Consider the following 19,220-nt stretch of genomic DNA (forward strand, 5'->3'; position numbering starts at 1 on the left):
GAAAAAGACGTTTTTTTAAAAATTCTTTTGATAAAAGTGATTTAAAATACATGGTTTTAAAAGGTTGCAAACAACTCAATTTTTGTTTCGAAAATGACCTACTTTCAAAATTACACTTGAAAGATAAAATCAGGAAGGTAAAATAAAAAATAATGTATTTTTTGAAAGTAATGACAAAAATGATGTACATAGGAAGGAAATTACAAAAATAAGGTGGAAGAGAAAAGTATTGACAAAAATAAGGTAGCAAAATTGTGTACCCGTTATACGATTATTGTTAAACAAGTCATCACCTCCATATCAGCATATGACTTGGGTCAATGAAGACCAAACTCGTGGACGGAGTCTATGATTTCCATATTTTTATTTTTTAATTGTTTTTTAATTTAGATTGTTTTCTTTAATTTTTAATTAACAATTTTCTTCCTTACTTGTTTTGTTCTTCTTTTATATCATACGCATTTAACTGATTTAGTGTCTTAAGATAAAATGTAATTTCATTAGTTTTTTTATTTGAATATAAACAAAGTTCAACAATTCAACAATAAAATTTCAAATTACAATAACAAAGTGCAATAATATAAACAAAAACCAAATACAATAACAAACTCCAATAAAGTCACTTACGTAACAAAGTCCATAACATAACAAAGTCAATTTCAAACTACAGCCCAATCCAACATAAAAAAAGAAAAAACAAAATTAGTCCAAATTAAAACAACAAATTTTCAAGTCAAACTCAAACAATCCAAAAATAAAATTTCAAATCCAATTTTACAGGAAAAAAATACAATCTTAGATAAACAAACTTCACACACTAGATCTTCCAAAATTTCAACAAAACTAATTCAAAACTCTAGATTTTCCTCCATACATGTAAACAAACTATTAGATCTATGGTTATTCAAGACATAATCGCATATACTGGAAAAAAAATACTTAGGAATGATGGCGGACAATGGAGAGCATGACGGACTGACGAACGATAGGAGACGGCTGGTGTGTCAAGTTAGGAGAGAGAGGAAGAAAGAAAGAAAGTTGAGAGGGAGGAAGAAACTGATCGGAGAGGGTGGCTAGAAAATCATGGACCTCGTCCATGATTTAGCCTAAAATCATGGACTGGGTACACAGTTTATCTGCTGAGTCGGTACTTGTGGACCCGGTCCACTATTTTAACTTTATTTTTGTCAATATTTTCAAACCAACCCTATTTTTGTCAATAAATATTAAAATAACATTATTTTAGAAAAAAATTACAACAATCAAACCCATTTTACCTTTACTTGCAAATCTCTTCCCAAAGTGCTCACTTTTGCCTCTCTTCTTGCTGCCTGCTTAACTAAATTTTCTCTCGTCTCTGTTTCTGGCATTTCGCGCGATTCCGATGGCAAAATACGCTTTAGGCTCCGAACCAGTGGTGGGTTCGTTAACGCCATCGAAGAAGAGGGAGTATAGAGTCACCAACCGGCTTCAAGAGGGGAAAAGGCCTCTTTATGCTGTAGTTTTCAACTTCATCGACTCTCGATACTTCAATGTCTTTGCCACTGTTGGCGGCAACCGGGTGAGCCCTTCGTTCATATGTTCTTTATTTCGTTCGACTCTGCGGGGAGAGGATTGTGCAGCATTCAGGGGCAAATTCAAGAGTGACCCATGTTTCGTTTTTGAAGTTTTTTATGCCTTTCGATTAGTATTGCGTTCTTGGTGTATGAGTTTGTGGATTTTACTTGATATGTTACGTGGGATTTTGTTTGTGTTTTGATGTCTTGCATTCCTAATTGTGATACTTGCAAAATCTGCAATTTCTGTGTTTTAGTTAACCCATTAGTCATGATTCTTCAGTCACAGCTGCAAAATCCAGATGGTTTAGGTTAAATTGCATCCATCTCCAATTGTATATGGAGTAGCCCTCTGATATTTGTAAATTTAAGGTTTACTGAATGAGAAATGGTGCTTGTTACTTTACCTAAAACTCAGGTGTTTATTGCTGTGAAATTGTCTTCATCAATGATATGGTTGACGAATTTCAAACTTTGGTGCTGTTTTAATGATGCTTAATGCTTTTGCAGGTTACAGTTTACCAATGTCTTGAAGGGGGTGTTATAGCTGTATTGCAGTCTTATGTCGATGAAGATGTGAGCGACTGTGTTGTAGTTTAATCCCAGATTTATTTATATTCTCAAGTTACATTGAGTTCCCCATGTACTTTGTAGATCAGAAGGATGAGTCTTTTTACACTGTAAGCTGGGCATACAATGTTGATGGCTCCCCATTTGTTGTTGCTGGTGGAATCAATGGTATAATTCGCGTTATCGATGCTGGCAGTGAAAAGATATATAAGGTATCGCTTTGGATCACAATCATCAGATTTTAGTAATTTCATTTTCCAATGAAAAATTGGAAAATAGTTTTACATACACATCAAGAATGTATATGCATATGAATGAATGGTATGTTTTGTCATCTTGTTGCCTGTTGATTCAGTTGTGGGAGATATCTTATTTCCCCCTCCATTTTATATGTATTTTAAAAAATGGGGGGGGGGGCGAGGGGGGTGCGGGCAAGAAAAAAAGAATTGAAGATGTTGAAGAGGTGGACAAGAAGAAATCCACTCATTGGGCAGCTTAAGCCCAGCATATGCAGCAAGTAAACAATTGAGATAGACAAACAATTTACTCACTGAGCAGCATACTGCCAGTGCTAGTCCATATTCATAAGGGAAGTGAATAATCCATCAAATTGCAACCACCATCCAATTGATAGCTATGGGAAAGAGAAGGTGGGAGGCGCATAAACCTGGAAATGGTTGATGGTCATGAAAAAGTCGAAGCTGTTGAACATAATATCTGCATACTGTAGTCAACTAGTTGAACTTTCCATGGAGTTTAACTTGCGTCCCTTATATTAATAGTAGTGGTTCATAAAGCTATTTTAATTGTATGATTTACTATTGGGTATTTAACTTATTTCCAACTACTTTTATCTGCTCTTCTCTGCAGAGTTTTGTTGGTCATGGTGATTCCATAAATGAAATCAGGACTCAGCCACTGAAACCATCACTCGTGATCTCTGCAAGCAAAGTACGGTGCTAAACTGTATCTTCAGATTTGTTTTGGATAAGATATATCATTACATTCTCTTCAAATTGCCTTGATTAATGGTTTTAAGTGTCCAGGATGAATCTGTTCGATTATGGAATGTTCATACAGGTATTTGCATTTTGGTATTTGCTGGTGCAGGTGGTCATCGTAATGAGGTCTTAAGTGTGGTAAGGATAGAATATATACATTTATTTCTGTAAATTTTCCCATTTCCTACACCATCTTCCAATTGTATGTTAAGTGAACTTTTATGCCTTCATCTTTGGGTTGGTTTTGAAACCTAGGATATAAATTGTTCTGACGATATATTTGCTTTAGGATTTCCATCCGTCAGATATTTATCGCATTGCTAGCTGTGGAATGGACAACACTGTAAAAATTTGGTCAATGAAAGGTATGGCATTGCATTTTATGTCTTTGCTTAAACCTATTACTAATATATTCTATGAAGATTAAGTATTGAGACTTGGTCTGGTTCAATTATTATTGATCATTCAATCAATTGAACCTCAACAAGTAACTAGGTGTACATAATTTTATGGGATCCTCATTGGATTTTGATTTAAATAAAAACAAAAATTTGGGATTTCTTTTGCCATTTTTTTTCTTAGGGTAATTAATCTTGAGATATCCCTTCTCATGCCCTGTGGCTTCGTTCCATCCGAATTCGATCCGCTAGGTCATGAATTATTCATTTTCCAAGTTGTTCCACAATCTTGATTCCAAGCTTCTAAAGTTCAATGGCTAAGTTTTGAGCATTAGTCTTTTTTACTGCTTTTATTTACCCCTTTGTATCTCTTGAACATTAGTCTCTTTTCATTGCATCAATTATGCTTTTTTTTCTTGTGTTGAAAAATAGAATATTTGCCCTAGGGGCATTTTTGTCTTTTTATGTGTTCACTAGGGTTTCATCTTTTCTATTTAAACTGTAGCCTCTGGGCATTACTTTGTAACACATTATTATAATAAAAAGTTCTCTGTAACAACTGTGTGCCATTTTCTCTTCTCTTTACTTTTTCATCATGGTATCAGAGCAAGATGAAACTCTGGCCACAATTGAGGAAAACCCAACAGGAGAATCGCAAGGGCCATCTGGCACCACAAACACAGAAATCGAAGTTGTCGTTAAAACAACCATGGAACGGTATTTTCAGATGATGATGCTCCAATTTCAAGAGATGATTGGATCAGCCATTGACAAGCCGCACGGATCAAGCTTCAGGTTGCATAGGTCTGCTGATTCTAGCCCGATGCTCGCGTTGTTCCAATGGTGCTCGAAGTCCAGCCATCTGCGAAGTCCAAGCCGCACGCGAAGTTCTACCCTTCGATTTCTGATGTCCAGCCGCCCGCGAAGATGATACCCTTCGATTTCGATTTCTGATTTCCGAAGTCCCAGCCGAACCCAAATATCCGATTTCCACTCGGGTCAGACGTCGGATGATACCTTGCGTGATACCCATGGGTCGGATGGTACCCAGTTGCGTGATACCCATGGGTCGGATGCCCATCATTCGTTCTTCCATGTTGTCCAGCCGCACGAGATGAACGAAGTCAAACAACAAGCTTTGCATGAGACAGTGCCGATCTGAGCCACGAACTTCGATCTCTCAAGCCATGTTCTCAAGCCGTCGTCACATATGGCTGCGAGAATCGCTCGCAATGCCTTCCAATCGAGTGGTTCTAATCCTTTCCAGCCAAGCGGATCTGACTATGTTCAAGAACAGCTGGGCCCAATTGCAGTTTCAGATTAAACAGTAGAATGAGTCAATACAGCAGCAGATGGCTAGTCTTGGAGAGGCGTTTAGAACTATGCCAAATGACCATAATTATTCAGAAAGCCCGGTAACCTCTTTCCCTAATTTATCTGCAGCTCAATTATTTTCTGGGAATCTTGCTAGTTGTATTGTAAGAGAGAAATTAAATGGCCATAATTATTTTTCGTGGTCCCAATCTGTGAGAATGACTCTCGAGGGTCGTCATAAGTTTGGGTATTTGACTGGAGAAATACCAAAACCTAGACAAGGCGACCCTCAGGAACGCGTATGGAAAAGAGAGGACTCTCTACTCCGATCTATGTTAATAGGGAGTATGGAACCCCAGATTGGAACGCCCCTGCTGTATGCTGCTATTGCAAGGGATATATGGGAAGCCGTGAAAAAGTTGTACTCCTCACGACAAAATGGAGCTCGTCTGTATGCGCTCCGTAAACAAGTCCATGAATGTAAACAAGGGAACATGGACGTCACAACTTATTTCAATAAGCTGTCTGTGATATAGCAAGAGATGGATTTATGTCGCGAATTTAATTGGAGCTGTCCATGTGGAGGAGTTTTGTACTATCAGTCCGAAGAGACAGACCGGATCTATGATTTCTTGGCAGGGCTTAACCCAAAATTTGATGCTGTGCGAAGTCGAATTCTGGGAACTCGCCCAGTTCCCTCCTTGATGGAAGCATGTTCTGAAATCCGTCTTGAGGAAGATAGGTCTAATGCCATGAATAACCCAGTAACTAAATCAATAGATTCTGCTGCGTTTAAAGTGTCAGGTACTGACAAACAAAATGGAAAGGTTCCACCGGTCTGTGAACATTGTAAGAAACCCTGGCACACTAAGGAGCAATGCTGGAAGCTTCATGGTCGTCCTCCAAATGGTAAAAGACAACAATCAGGACATGGACGTGCTTTAGTAAGTGAATCTATAGCTGGTCATCAACCACAGAATCAGGAGCCGAGTCAGAATGGCTAGTACAGTGGGTGTTAGTGCCATCGCACAATCAGGTAGCATCACTCTTGTGCCTTGTTAGTATAAACGGTAGAAAACCATGGATTCTAGACTCAGGAGCTACGGACCATCTAACTGGCACGTCTGACCAATTTTCTTGTCTTATTACCCGAGTGCTGGGAATGAGAGGATCAGGATCGTTGATGGATCCTTCGCCCCTGTGGCCGAGAAAAGACTGTTTTACACCCTTTGAGGTTTTTCCTCCAAGACGTTGTACCATGTGCCTAAAATTTCCTATAATTTGCTAATTTGTCAGTAAGATTACCAGAGATTTGAAATGTCATTTATCTTCTCACCCGATGCTGCTATTTTCAGGATCTGAGCTCCGAGATGATGATTGGCACTGCCCGGCATGATGGGGGACTCTATTCCTTATTGAAGATAACCCCTCTAGATTGTTATAGGATTAGTTTGTTGTCTTCCCGTTTTTCCCATTCTGAGATAGATTATATGTTATGGCACTTTCGTCTCGGTCATCCGAGCTTTCATTATATGAATATTTATTTCCTCATCTATTTCATAATATTAATGTTTCTAACTTGAAATGTGATGTGTGTGTCCAAAGCTAAACAACCTCGCGTATTGTTCAAACCCCACCTTATAAACTTCGAAACCTTTACCTTTTTCATAGTGATGTGTGGGTCCACTCTCCGGTTATACCACTACTGGAAAATGTGGTTTGTAAATCTTCATAGACAAAACCACACTAGGTGAAACTGGGTCTTCCTCCTTACTAACAAGTCTGAAGTCACCTCTGTTTTTTCAACAGTTTTACAATTCTATAGAAACCCAATTTAACTCGAGAATCACTATTCTTCGGCGATAAATGGTCGGGAATTCTTTAATAATAACCTCGGGGAATTCCTTGCCTCTAAAGGAATAATCCATCAAGTTTCATTGTGCTTATACCCCGCAAACAAAATGGCGCGGCTTGAACGGAAAAACCGTCACCTAATTGAAGTTGCTCGGTCACTCATGCTATCCACATCCCTTCCATCATATCTTTGGGGCGATGCTGTTCTAACAACAACTCACTTAATAAACCGAATGCCTTCTCGGGTCTTAAAGTTCCAAACCCATTTTGACTATTTCAAAGAGTCATATCCTGATAACCGCCTTACCCCTGATGTTCCATTTCGTGTGTTCGGGTGTGTTGTGTTTGTCCATACCCATGGTCCTAATCGAACCAAATTTACCTCTCGGGCTCAGAAGTGTGTTTTTGTGGGATACCCCCTTCATCAACGCGGGTACAAATGTTACCATCCTTCCCGCAAGTACTTTGTCTCCATGGATGTCACCTTATTCGAAGACCGTCCTTTCTTCCCCCTTAGTCCTCTTCCGGGGGAGAGTATAAGTGAAGAGTCCAATTGGGGTCTAAGTCTTTGCCTGCCAGACATTCCTGAGCCCATTCCCGACACAAGTCTCAATGCTCCTATTCTTCCTACCAAGCAAGTCCCATGGATCACGTACTATAGGAGGAATCTTAGAAAGGAAATAGTGCCACCCATCACTTCTCCGGCTCCAGTACATGAGTCAGAATGAGTGATAGTTCCAGGTACGAAGCCTTCTAGTCCTAATAATGATAACATATGTGGTGATAATACTTGTGTTGAAAGTAGTGTAAGCAGAGACAGTATCGAGAATGTGACTAATGTGGATATTAATCACCATAATAGTACTGACAGTAACAGTGACAGTACTGAGAATGTGGCTGGTATGGGTGAAGGCAGTAATGGACCCCAGGTTCAGACTGAAAATGTTGAATAAGATACAGATGAGACAAAGCAGGATACTGAGTATGATGATGAGAAGTCAGAAGATCAGAAAGACCTAGATAAGACAAAGCAAGATACTAAATGTGACGAGAAGTCCGAAGAACAGAAAGATCATGATGCCTCTCTTGACATCTCTATTGCTCTAAGGAAAGGAACGAGGTCTTGTACCAATACCCAATGTAGAGTTATATGTCTTATAGTAACCTGTCTCCGGTGTTCAAAACGTTAACTACTAGCCTTGATACTATTTCGATACCGAGCAACATATATGCAACTATGGAAATCCCTGAGTGGAGAGCCGCTGTCATGGAAGAAATAAAAGCTCTTGAGAAGAACGGCACATGGGAACAGGTCACTCTTCCTGAGGGACACAAGACAGTTGGGTGCAAATGGGTGTTTACTGTTAAGTATAGACCTAATGGTACAATCGACCAGTACAAGGCACGGTTAGTGGCCAGAGGTTTCACTCAGACCTTTGGGATAGATTACTCAGAGACTTTCTCTCCAGTAGCAAATTTAAACACAGTTCGTGTGCTCCTCTCGATTGCAGTTAATAAAAATTGGCCTTTACACCAGTTTGATGTGAAGAATGCTTTCCTTAATGGCGAATTAGAAGTTTACATGAGTCCGCCTCTAGGATTTGAAAAACAGTTCAGTCGCAAAGTTTGTAAACTGAAGAAGTCTTTATATGGTTGAAGCAGTCTCCGAGGGCCTGGTTTAGCAGATTTACTACATTTGTAAAATCGCAAGGGTACAGTCAGGGACATTTAGACCACACCTTGTTCACAAAGAAGTCTGAGTCCGGGGAAATGGCAGTTCTAATCGTATATGTTGATGACATTGTAATCTCGGGGGATGATGCTTCAGAAATAGACAGATTGAAGAAAAGAATGGCTGAAGAATTTGAGATCAAGGATCTTGGAAGGTTAAGGTATTTTCTCGGAATGGAGGTGGCCCGGTCGAAAGAAGGCATGTCTCTCAACGAAAGTATACGCTAGATTTGCTTAAAGAGATAGGTATGACAGGATGCAAACCTATTGATACTCCTATGGAAGCAAATACTAAGCTGAGTGATCTGAGTAGTAGTGCACCAGTTAACAAAGAGAGGTATCAGCGTTTGGTCGGGAAACTCATTTATTTCTCCCATACGAGACTAGATATTGCGCATGCAGTAAGCGTGGTTAGCCAATTTATGTAGTCTCCTTATGAAGAACATATGAAGGCAGTGGAACGAATTTTGAGATATTTAAAGGCTTCTCCAGGTAGGGGATTAATGTTCAGAAAGTCAGACAGAAGATGCATCAAGGCCTATACAGATGCTGATTGGGCAGGTTCAGTAGTCGACAGAAAGTCAACATCGGGCTACTGTACGTTCGTTTGGGTAACCTTGTTACATGGAGGAGTAAAAAACAAGGGGTGGTTGCCAGAAGTAGTGCCGAAGCTGAATACAGGGCCATGAGCCTTGGGATATGCGAAGAAATATGGCTGGAAAAGGTCCTAATTGATCTTAACCAAAGTCATGATGGGCCAATGAAACTCTATTGTGATAACAAGGTTGCTATAAGCATTGCAAACAACCCTGTTCAGCATGATAGAACGAAGCATGTAGAGATTGATAGACATTTTATCAAAGAAAGGCTCGACAATGGAAATATCTGCGTTCCCTATGTTCCTTCCAGTCAACAGATTGCAGATGTACTCACAAAAGGACTATCACGACAACTCTTTGACTCATGTGTTAGCAAGTTGGGTCTCGTTGATATCTACGCTCCAACTTGAGGGGGAGTGTTGAAAAATAGAATATTTGCCCTAGGGGCATTTTTGTCTTTTCATGTGTTCCCTATGGTTTCATCTTTTCTATTTAAACTGTAGCCTCTGGGCATTACTTTGCAACACATTATTATAATAAAAAATTCTCTACATCGTGGTTTTTTCTTCCTATACTAGGGTTTTCCACGTAACAACTGTGTGCCATTTTCTCCTCTCTTTACTTTTTCATCATCTTGTTCAATTGTCCAAAGGCTAAGTTTCAGTTTCTGTTTGGCTAGTTCTTTATGGTAATTTTTTCCCCCTCTTTTAATGATTTCTTCAGAATTCTGGACATATGTGGAAAAATCTTTTACCTGGACAGATCTTCCATCAAAGTTTCCCACCAAGTATGTCCAATTTCCAGTAAGTACCACATCTTTTTATGTTTCAGATTGTCATTTATCCTCTGAATCTAAATTTACTTTGTTAATTCAGGTGTTCATTGCATCAGTTCATTCAAATTATGTTGACTGCAGTAGGTGGCTCGGTGATTTTATTCTTTCAAAGGTCAACAAGCTTCTCTTTCCATTGATATTGTGTTTGCTAGTTGTTTGTTGATAATGAGAGTAGGTACGTGAGTGTTTTAGTCATGTCAAAAGCCGTTGCCATACCCAAGAGCTTTCTCTCAAGATCATGTTTCATGTTTGGGAATACTGTAGAAGTGATTTTGAAAAAAGCTAAAAGTATTGTAAACTAGAAACCTCCCAACGAACCCTTGATACGTTCTGTTTATTTGTTTACTCAAAATCATTTTTGTAATTTAGGGAGTACATATTTTGTAGTATCAAGTCAGTAAAGTATTAGACCTACTTTGGTATGCAAGTTTAGAAATTTCTGCACGAACACACATTTATATATGTTTGTGATTGTTTGTTAGTCATAGCCTCAACCTGCTATTCCACAGAGATGCACATGCTCTAATGTCTACTTTGAGAGACATCTAGGATTTTCTAATTTCCTACTAGAATGACGGATCCTAGGAATCTAGAACTTGGGCAGGCTACTCTCTAGACCCCAAGCCATAAGCCAGTGTGGCTGTCCCCTTGGCGCCAAAAAGAAAGTGGATATATTGTTTTTGTCATAGATTTTTTTAATATATTTTTTTAAAAAATATTATCAGGACCTGTAATAAGGATTATTTATGTGCATTCCAGAGTGTTGACAACGAGATAGTGTTGTGGGAACCGAAAATGAAGGAACAGTCACCTGGAGAGGTCTGATCCTCAACCCTATTTTATTTCTGAAACATTATTTTATTTTCTTCTATTTGTGCTGAACATACCAATTTCTATGAATCTGAATTTCTATCCATACCTCTATTCTGAAAGTCTACCAATGTTTTCTTGTTTAGGGTACTGTGGATATTCTTCAGAAGTACCCTGTTCCTGAATGTGATATTTGGTTCATCAAGTTTTCCTGTGATTTTCATTATAATGCAGCTGCTATAGGTAATTCCATGTCATGCCTAGCAACCAACTCATGCCAAGGCATTGCAGCATAGTTGTTGTGAATTCTAGTTACCAACTTATCTATATGGAGATCTCTCCGGTTCCTTTTTTTGCACACCAGGAAACAGGGAAGGAAAAATTTTTGTTTGGGAACTTCAGTCAAGCCCCCCAGTTCTCATTGCAAGGTTTGCTCAACCTTTTTACATTTTAACAGTGGTTTGCTCAACTCCTCTATGACTCAAAGTTTTCTTGTTCATTTTCTCATCTAGATTGTCTCATGCCCAGTCGAAGTCACCCATTAGACAGACGGCCATGTCCTTTGATGGAAGGTAGGCAATTTGCTTGTTAATTATGAACTCTCTCTATTTCAGTCGACATCGAAACATGTAGGAAAAGTGAACATTGGTTTCATTGTTTCAGTATAATTCTGAGCTGCTGTGAAGATGGGACAATTTGGCGTTGGGATGCTATGACAACCACTTGAGTCATATAGAACATGTACAGATAACTTCATCAAATATCATTTTGCTTCTAATTAGTAATTAGTTTTTCTGTTAGCATTAGTATATCAGGAAACCCAACTAATCTGCTTATGAAATGGAAAATTTATGTAAAACATTATATGTTGCTGAATGAGACGACAGTTTCAGACTTCCTTGTCCTTTATGTCTTCTATATAGTTTAGGTTCATACTGGGAATTAGTCCCTTCTTTCAGCCTATAGAGCTTATAAAGAACTAGTGAGGTAGTTCTTTCTTGCTTATTCCCTTTTTGTCTGAAACAAAACAAGTTGTGATAGCGACAGAGTTAACGATATCCTGAAAAATAAATCAGTTTTTTTTTTTTTTTTTTTTTTATCACAACTTTGCTCAACAGTGAAAAGATGTTCCTATTCCTATATTGGAATTTTGCTTTGAACAAGTGCATGATTTTTCATCAAACAAGTTGACGTGTGTGTTTTCCATGTGAGATCTTTCGTCATTCCTGCAACTTCTTGTTTATCCAAGCAGCATGTACCTTTTGGATGTTCAAATTTGGAAAAAAATACCAAAGTTGGAATTCTTTGGCCAAAGAAAAAGGCTGAGAATTACTACTAATCTTTTGGAGTTGGACTGCCAAAATAATCACTTGCTAACAATATAATAAAGCTAGACTACATCTTCTCAAATTTAAATTCTATTTTGGTACTCAAACTTTGTCACTTTTATTTTGTGTTAGGTTTCTATATTTACATTTACTCAATAAATATGATTAACCAATGATGTGATTGTGTTAGTTTTTATTTGAATAAATTATGTAAGGGCTTGTATTATTATTATTATTATTATTAACTATTAAAAGTATTTTGAAAAACATTTTTAGACCATATTACCCTTCTTTATTTCAATTAATTACAACTATATTATTCTCATTTAAATTTCTACCGTTATTTACATTCCACACTCATGAATCAAGAATTGAAAAAAAAAAATTAACTATTAAGTTTTTTCTTGAGGAAATATTAAAAACAACATTTTAGTAACTGAAGTAATTAATAACTTTTGCGATGAATTTCTACTACTTTTTAATAGAATCCCCACTTTTTGTTGGTTACAAATTGAATTTATTAGTGTAATTAGGATTAAAATCAAACATTTAGGCCCGTTTCGTAACAAATTTATTTTTAGTTTTTGTTTTTGAAAATTAAACTTATGGACATTACTTTCACCTCCAAATTTCTTCCGTTTTTATCTACTTTTCACAAATGGTCTAACATACTAAGCCAAATTTTGAGAACTAAAAAAATAGTTTTCAAAAAGTTATTTTTGTTTTTGGAATTTGCTGAGAATTTGACCATTGTACTTAAAAAAGATGTAAATCATTATAAGAAATATGGATGAAATAAGTTTAATTTTCAAAAATGGTTACTAAACGGAGCTTTAATTTTTCAAATTCTCACTCTAACCATTAGGGAATATGAATAGGACAACATTTGTAGGGAGGCATCAAAATTTTTGTCACCAATGAAAAAGGAAAGAGGGGCCAAGTGGGAATTATGCGATCCCCACCGTAGAAAGATAAAACGTAGCATATAAAGTTTAGAGATTGCATCGAAATTGTAGGTTATTAAGTTTGTATTTTATTTTATCCTTTGCATTGATAAATTTGATAAACATAATCTATGATTTGAAAATTTTATTAGATCTTCTCTTACGTCTTAATTGCTTCCTTTGCATTGATATGACTAATAAGAGACTCTATCGTCAATAGGGTGAAAACGTTCATAATTGTTGCCACAATTAAAAGATGAACAATGACCCAGAATAAATTTTTTAATAATGGTTGCAAAAATAGGTTAGAAGTGATATAAGATTTTAGAAGAAAAATATAGATGGTTGGAGTTGGGGATACAAATAATATATTATTTACAACCATGTTATTAATGTAATTTTATTCGTTTTCTTTTAATTAAAAAAATTATTATGCTTACTCTTAATTAAAATAAAAATAAATAAATAAATAAGTAAAAAGGAAACGAGGAAACTTGGATCAAAGTTACTAAATTGGCCCTAACATAATTCATTTTATTTACTCTATATTTATAATGTATAATTACAAGAATAATAAAAATTACTAATGAAACTATAATCGGGTAAAAAAAGTTTTATGTTGTTGTGAACTTGAGGAGCACGACGTGAACAAATATGCCAATAAAATATAATATTAAAATAAATATAATATAATAATAAAATAAAAGAATATAAATATAAATAAAACAATAAAAAATGAATTTCTCCACTTTCTCTAATCTTTTTAGATTGATCACCAATATGTGTTTTCTAAAACCCATCAAATGCCACTATTTATAGGAAATTTAGCAAGTGGGAGGTGGATTACATGGACACTAATAGTGTATAATCTTGAGATACATGGACAACACATGGGGTAATGGATAAGTAACATATGGCCAACGGACACTAATAATGGGCATCTACACCTAATTTAACATATTTATAGTAGTCCTCCTTAGATGCCCATTATATATGAAATATGCCTTATTAAAACCTTGCTAGGAAAAAAACTCACTGGGAAAAAATCCTAGTAAAGGAAAAAAGAGTACATATTTCATATAATCCGATACTCTTAAAAAGAATACAATATATTTAATCCCCATCATGAAAACATCACTTAAGTTCTCTAAGTCGTCACATTCCAATGTTATGCATCAATCTCTCAAAGGTTGTGGTTGGTAATGATTTTGTAAATAAGTCTGCCAGGTTATCATTTGAAAAAATTTGTTATACAGTAATGTCATCATTTTCTTCAAGATAATGAGTGTAGAAAAGCTTTAATGAAATATACTTTGTTCTATCTTCTTTAATATATCTTCCTTTAATTTGGGATATGCATGTTGTGTTGTTTTCATATAATATCGTTGAAAATTTTTTACTAGAAGACAATCCACAAGTTCCATGAATGTGCTTAGTCATTGATATTAGCCATACATATTCTCGGCTAGCCTCGTGAATTGCAAGAATTTCAGCATGATTTGAGGAAGTAGCCGTTATGGTCTATTTCATTAACCATCACGATACAGCAATTCCTCCACATGTGAATAGATAACTTGTTTGAGATCTAGCTTTATGTGAATCAGATAAATATCCAGAATCTACATAACCAACTAGATCAAAATTTGATTTATTTGAATAAAACAAACCCATGTCGGTCGTTCCTCGGAGATAATGAAGTTTATACTTAATTCCATTCCAATTTCTTTTTGTTGGAGAATAACTATATCTTACTAATAAATGTACTGAAAATGCAATATTTGGTCTTATATTATTAGCAAGATACATAAGTGCACTGATTGCACTAAAATATTGTACTTTAGGATCAAGAAGTTCTTCATTATTATCTCAAGGTCGAAATATATTTTTCGTCACATCTAGTGAATAAATTTCCATTGAAATGTTTAATGGATGTGCTTTATCCATATGAAACCTTTTCAAAATTTTTCCTATATAAGTTGACTGATGAACAAATATCTCATCTACTAAATGCTTAATTTGTAAACCAAGGTAAAATTTTATTTTTTCGAGATCTTTCATCTCAAATTCTTTCTTAAAATATTCTATTGCCTTTGAAAGCTCTTTAGAAGTTTCAATTATATTTAAATCGTCAACATATACAGTTATAAGAACAAATCTTGACTGTGATTTCTTCATAAAAACACAGACATATTGGATTATTTTGATATCATTCCTTCAACAAATATCCACTCATGTGGTTATATCACATTCATCCTAATTGTTTCAATCCACATAATGACCTCTGTAACTTTATTGAATACAATTCCCATGTATTTGATTTATATGTTTTAGGTACCTTAAATTCTTCTGGGATTCTCATATAAATATTATTATCAAGAGATTCATATAAATATGCTATGACTACATCCATAAGATGCATGTCTAGATTTTCATAAAAAGTCAGACCAATTAAATATCTTAATGTAATTGCATCCACCACCGGAGAATACGTCTCCTCATAATCAATACTAGATCTTTGTGAAAACCTTGTGCAATTAGTCTTGCTTTATATCTCGTGACCACATTTTTTTTATTTTTTCTCACAAATACCCATTTGTATCCCCCAGGTTTGACACCTTCTGGTGTTCAAACTACTAGTTCAAAAACCTGATGTTTTGAAAATGAATTGAATTCTGCCTCGATTGTTTCTTTCCACTGAAGTCAATCTTTTCTATGTTGACAGTTTTCACAATAGCATGTCCCCATACAGTTGTATGAAGTTTAGCTCTCATAAACAATGGTCTATTACTTAGAATTATGAAGGTTGTTAGGCAGAATATGCATCGATCATGATAGAAATTCACAAGAATATGAGCATGCGTCGATCAACATGTCGAATCTCAGCTAACTCGTTATTTTGCATTAATTGTGCGTTTAATGTTCTATTTTTGTAGTCAATGCAGGAAATGAACGCAAACGCGGGAACCGAACCATTGCATAGATCACATACGGAGAAACACTCCATCGCAAAGCAAACGCATGGATATTGCGGTAATCAGCCGTATGCGTCCATCGCATGGGAGTTGCGCTCATCAAGCGATTGTGGTCATCATGTAGAGTTGCAGTATTAAGCGAATGCGGCCATTGAGTGATTGCGGCTACACAACAATGCATTCTAATGGGATCAAAGCAAGGCAGGTAGAATGAACGCATCAACGCATCTACCTCGAGAAAATCCAAAGCTGATGTTGACATTTCACCTACCACGCCGTTAGTGGCAGAGGTTCAAAAAAGGACTAACGCACCGAACGTCAGACTCAGAGCAGTCCAATTAATCCAAAGCTGATGTTGACATTTCACCTACATTTATTTCATGTCAAAGTTTGTCGCATCTCTACCTTTCATGCATAATTCTCATTGCGTTGTCTGTTAGATAGGAGTAGGAGTAGGATTAACTTAGCAATATCCCCTCCATTCTTTTATTCAACCGCTGCATGCACAATCACCGCAAACATATAGCTACAAGTCCTTGTTTTCGACCTCGAATTACCCGAGAAACTTATGTTCATATTATACTTGGTGTGAACGCAAGAAAACTTGTAGCAGGACGCATGGTCATCGCATACATTCGATTAACGCATTTTTCATTCCAACGCATGACCATCGACGTATGACTATCAACGTATATCTTAGGAATATGCATCGCATACCGCATCCAAGGGAAGTTGGTTGTCGAGTAAAATTGACTTCTAATTTCCCACCATCATGCCCTAACGCTAGTTTCTAGCAGATCAACCAAGTTCGTGGGTTTTGATAAAGGGCGTAAAGTCAAATTGTTGGGATTGGTGTCCTAATTCTCCAGGTGACTCGTAGTTTGTGAACTTTTTGTACACATTGTTATTAATAAAATAAATGTTATTTTATAAGCATTTACTCAATCCAATAAACTAAGTTTTGTGGTTATTTTATGTAACTTAAATATGTATGTGAGATATACAACTGGATCATGCCTAAAGTAATAACCTAAATAGTATGTAGTATAAGGATAAAGGAGAGATATCTTATCCTGGTGACACTACGGATACGACCCACTTTATAGATGTTACAAGTATTGTGAAGTGCTACAAATGGTCTAATCCTAACCATTCATGTGGAGACATGCGAGCGGGGGTATCCTATACAAAGAGTTTGTATAAAATCGGACCACGAGGTGATTAGTCTCTTTATATAACGCCATTTATAATTAAGAGTTACATTTCACTAAAATGACCATATGTGACATGACATTAATCTTGAATGAGTTGGGAACTCCTATCTATAAGGGCGGTCCTTTGATTAGTATTGGTGAGAGTGGCAAGATTGCAAACTCAACAAGCTTATCTTTTTGGGGATTCGTCTGATTGGGGAGCTGGGAACTCAGCTACACAAGACAGAATTCACTCCTTCCCCGAAGTAGGGGTAAGTAGATAAATTACTCCCTTAAGGGCTGATTCCAGGTCTTGAACATAGTGATCACACCCTCTCTTTGAAAGAGAGGACTCAGTCATAGTAGGACTATGACTTATTGTTCATTAGAGGAATCAGTGGTACTTAAGGAGTTAGATGTAACTACAGGGGCAAAACGGTAAATTGGTCTAGTTGTACTTACGAGCGATTTGTGAAGGGTCATCGCACCGTTGATTGGTTATATGGACACAGAAATATATCTGTAGTGCGAAGAGTGCAGTTGTCGATCTTTAGTGGAGTGACCGGAAGTTAACAGATGGTGGATTTTGTGAATAAAGAGTTTAGTCATTTTATTCACGTACCGTTGGAGCTTCAAGTTACAGATACATAAGGTCCCCTTGGTAGCTCAATGGATTCAAGTTGAGAATCAGTTTTTGGGTTAGTTTGAAGTGTTCAAATTAACAAGAGGGAATTTGATTGTATATGATATAATTAATTTGGTTCAATTATATGTGATATAATTGATTTGATGTATTAGATACATTAATTGGAGGAATTGATATAAATATGATCTATATTAAATAAAGGAGAAAAGAACTATGGTTTAAATATTATATATGATATGATATTAAAACTATAGGTTATAAATATAATATGATAAATTAGTTATTATATTTATTTATAATAAAAACAATTATGAGGTAATTATTTAGTTGGTTATTTTTTCCATTAACTGTGCAAGTGAGAGGTTAATTTCAGTTTTGAATAACTGAAGGATAAAATGAAAAGAGTTTTCATTTTATGTACGATCGCTTGATTCATTGCTTGACTAATCGTTTACTCACGAGAGACTACACGATAGCCCTCATGAGAGATTAAGCGATTGAACGAGATTTGCTAAACGATCGTGTAAATGATCTTGCAAGAGACTAAACGATCTATTGAGATACTAAACGATCGTGTAAACGATCTAGCGAAAGACTAAACGATCGTGTAAACGATATAGCAAGAGACTAAATGATTGAGCGAGATTGGCTAGACGATTCTCATGGGAGCGAGATTTACTAAATGATCAAGTACTCTCAGTCTATGTGATAGACAAAACCTTCCTCCCACTTACTTGATCATGTAGTTCGATCGTTTTATTCCTCCTTCCCTCTACCAAATTCACATAAAGCCCATACCTTCTGGATTCTCACTCCGAGAATACCAAGATTGCTGAGTGGTAGTGTCGAAGGGTTGTTGTTCAAGGAGCAGACTGTTCGTGATGGTAATGACAACGAGAGGTTTGCTAGACGATTGCTCACGAGCGCAAGATATTGCTGTGCGATTGCTCACGAGAGCGAGAGATTTCCAAAAGAAGAGTTCTTCAAGGTATGTCTCCCAATTCTTGTTGTATTTAGTTAAGATAACATGTTGTAATTTTCTTTCTAATGCATAACTATTCTAATATGTTTGTGAATGCATTTATTTTTGCACAATGGACTTGGAAAGATCTTGCTTCCAGTCATGAAGATCTCTGTTTAGATTTCCTTCAATTAGTATCAGAGACAAGTTTTGATATTTTAAAGCCATTGTTGTATTAATTGCATTTACATTCTTGGTAGGTGTTAAGCATGTCTACATTATGTTTAAGTGTTAAATGTATTTGTGGATGTGGATTAATGGAGTTTCTGGGATGATTGCCTCTGGTTAATGATTTCTTTTACATTTTAAAAGTTAATTGTAAGGGCCCCTATGTTTTGGGCATATTAACTTGTTATCAAGTCTGTAATTCAAAGTGTTTGAGTCAGTTCGAGTCGCTCGTGATGAAGTTTCAAGGCATGGAGATTTAATTTACTTCGAGGAAGAAGAA

General features: G+C 36.3%; 1 protein-coding gene across 1 annotated transcript; it reads left to right on the forward strand.

The window, feature by feature from the left end:
• The first annotated feature begins 1,289 nt into the window (after positions 1 to 1,289).
• Positions 1,290 to 11,673, forward strand: LOC120086556 (polycomb group protein FIE1). The gene is made up of 13 exons (XM_039043266.1): positions 1,290 to 1,561; positions 2,067 to 2,132; positions 2,216 to 2,338; positions 2,997 to 3,077; positions 3,173 to 3,265; positions 3,417 to 3,492; positions 9,747 to 9,826; positions 9,899 to 9,970; positions 10,618 to 10,677; positions 10,815 to 10,911; positions 11,033 to 11,096; positions 11,181 to 11,240; positions 11,332 to 11,673. Exons 1-13 carry the CDS (start codon positions 1,385 to 1,387, stop codon positions 11,393 to 11,395), a joined length of 1,113 nt encoding a protein of 370 aa, XP_038899194.1. The 5' UTR covers positions 1,290 to 1,384; the 3' UTR covers positions 11,396 to 11,673.
• The last annotated feature ends 7,547 nt before the right edge of the window (positions 11,674 to 19,220 follow it).

The sequence above is a fragment of the Benincasa hispida genome, chromosome 9, assembly GCF_009727055.1.
Source record: "Benincasa hispida cultivar B227 chromosome 9, ASM972705v1, whole genome shotgun sequence".
In the NCBI taxonomy this organism is placed as follows: Eukaryota; Viridiplantae; Streptophyta; class Magnoliopsida; order Cucurbitales; family Cucurbitaceae; genus Benincasa; species Benincasa hispida.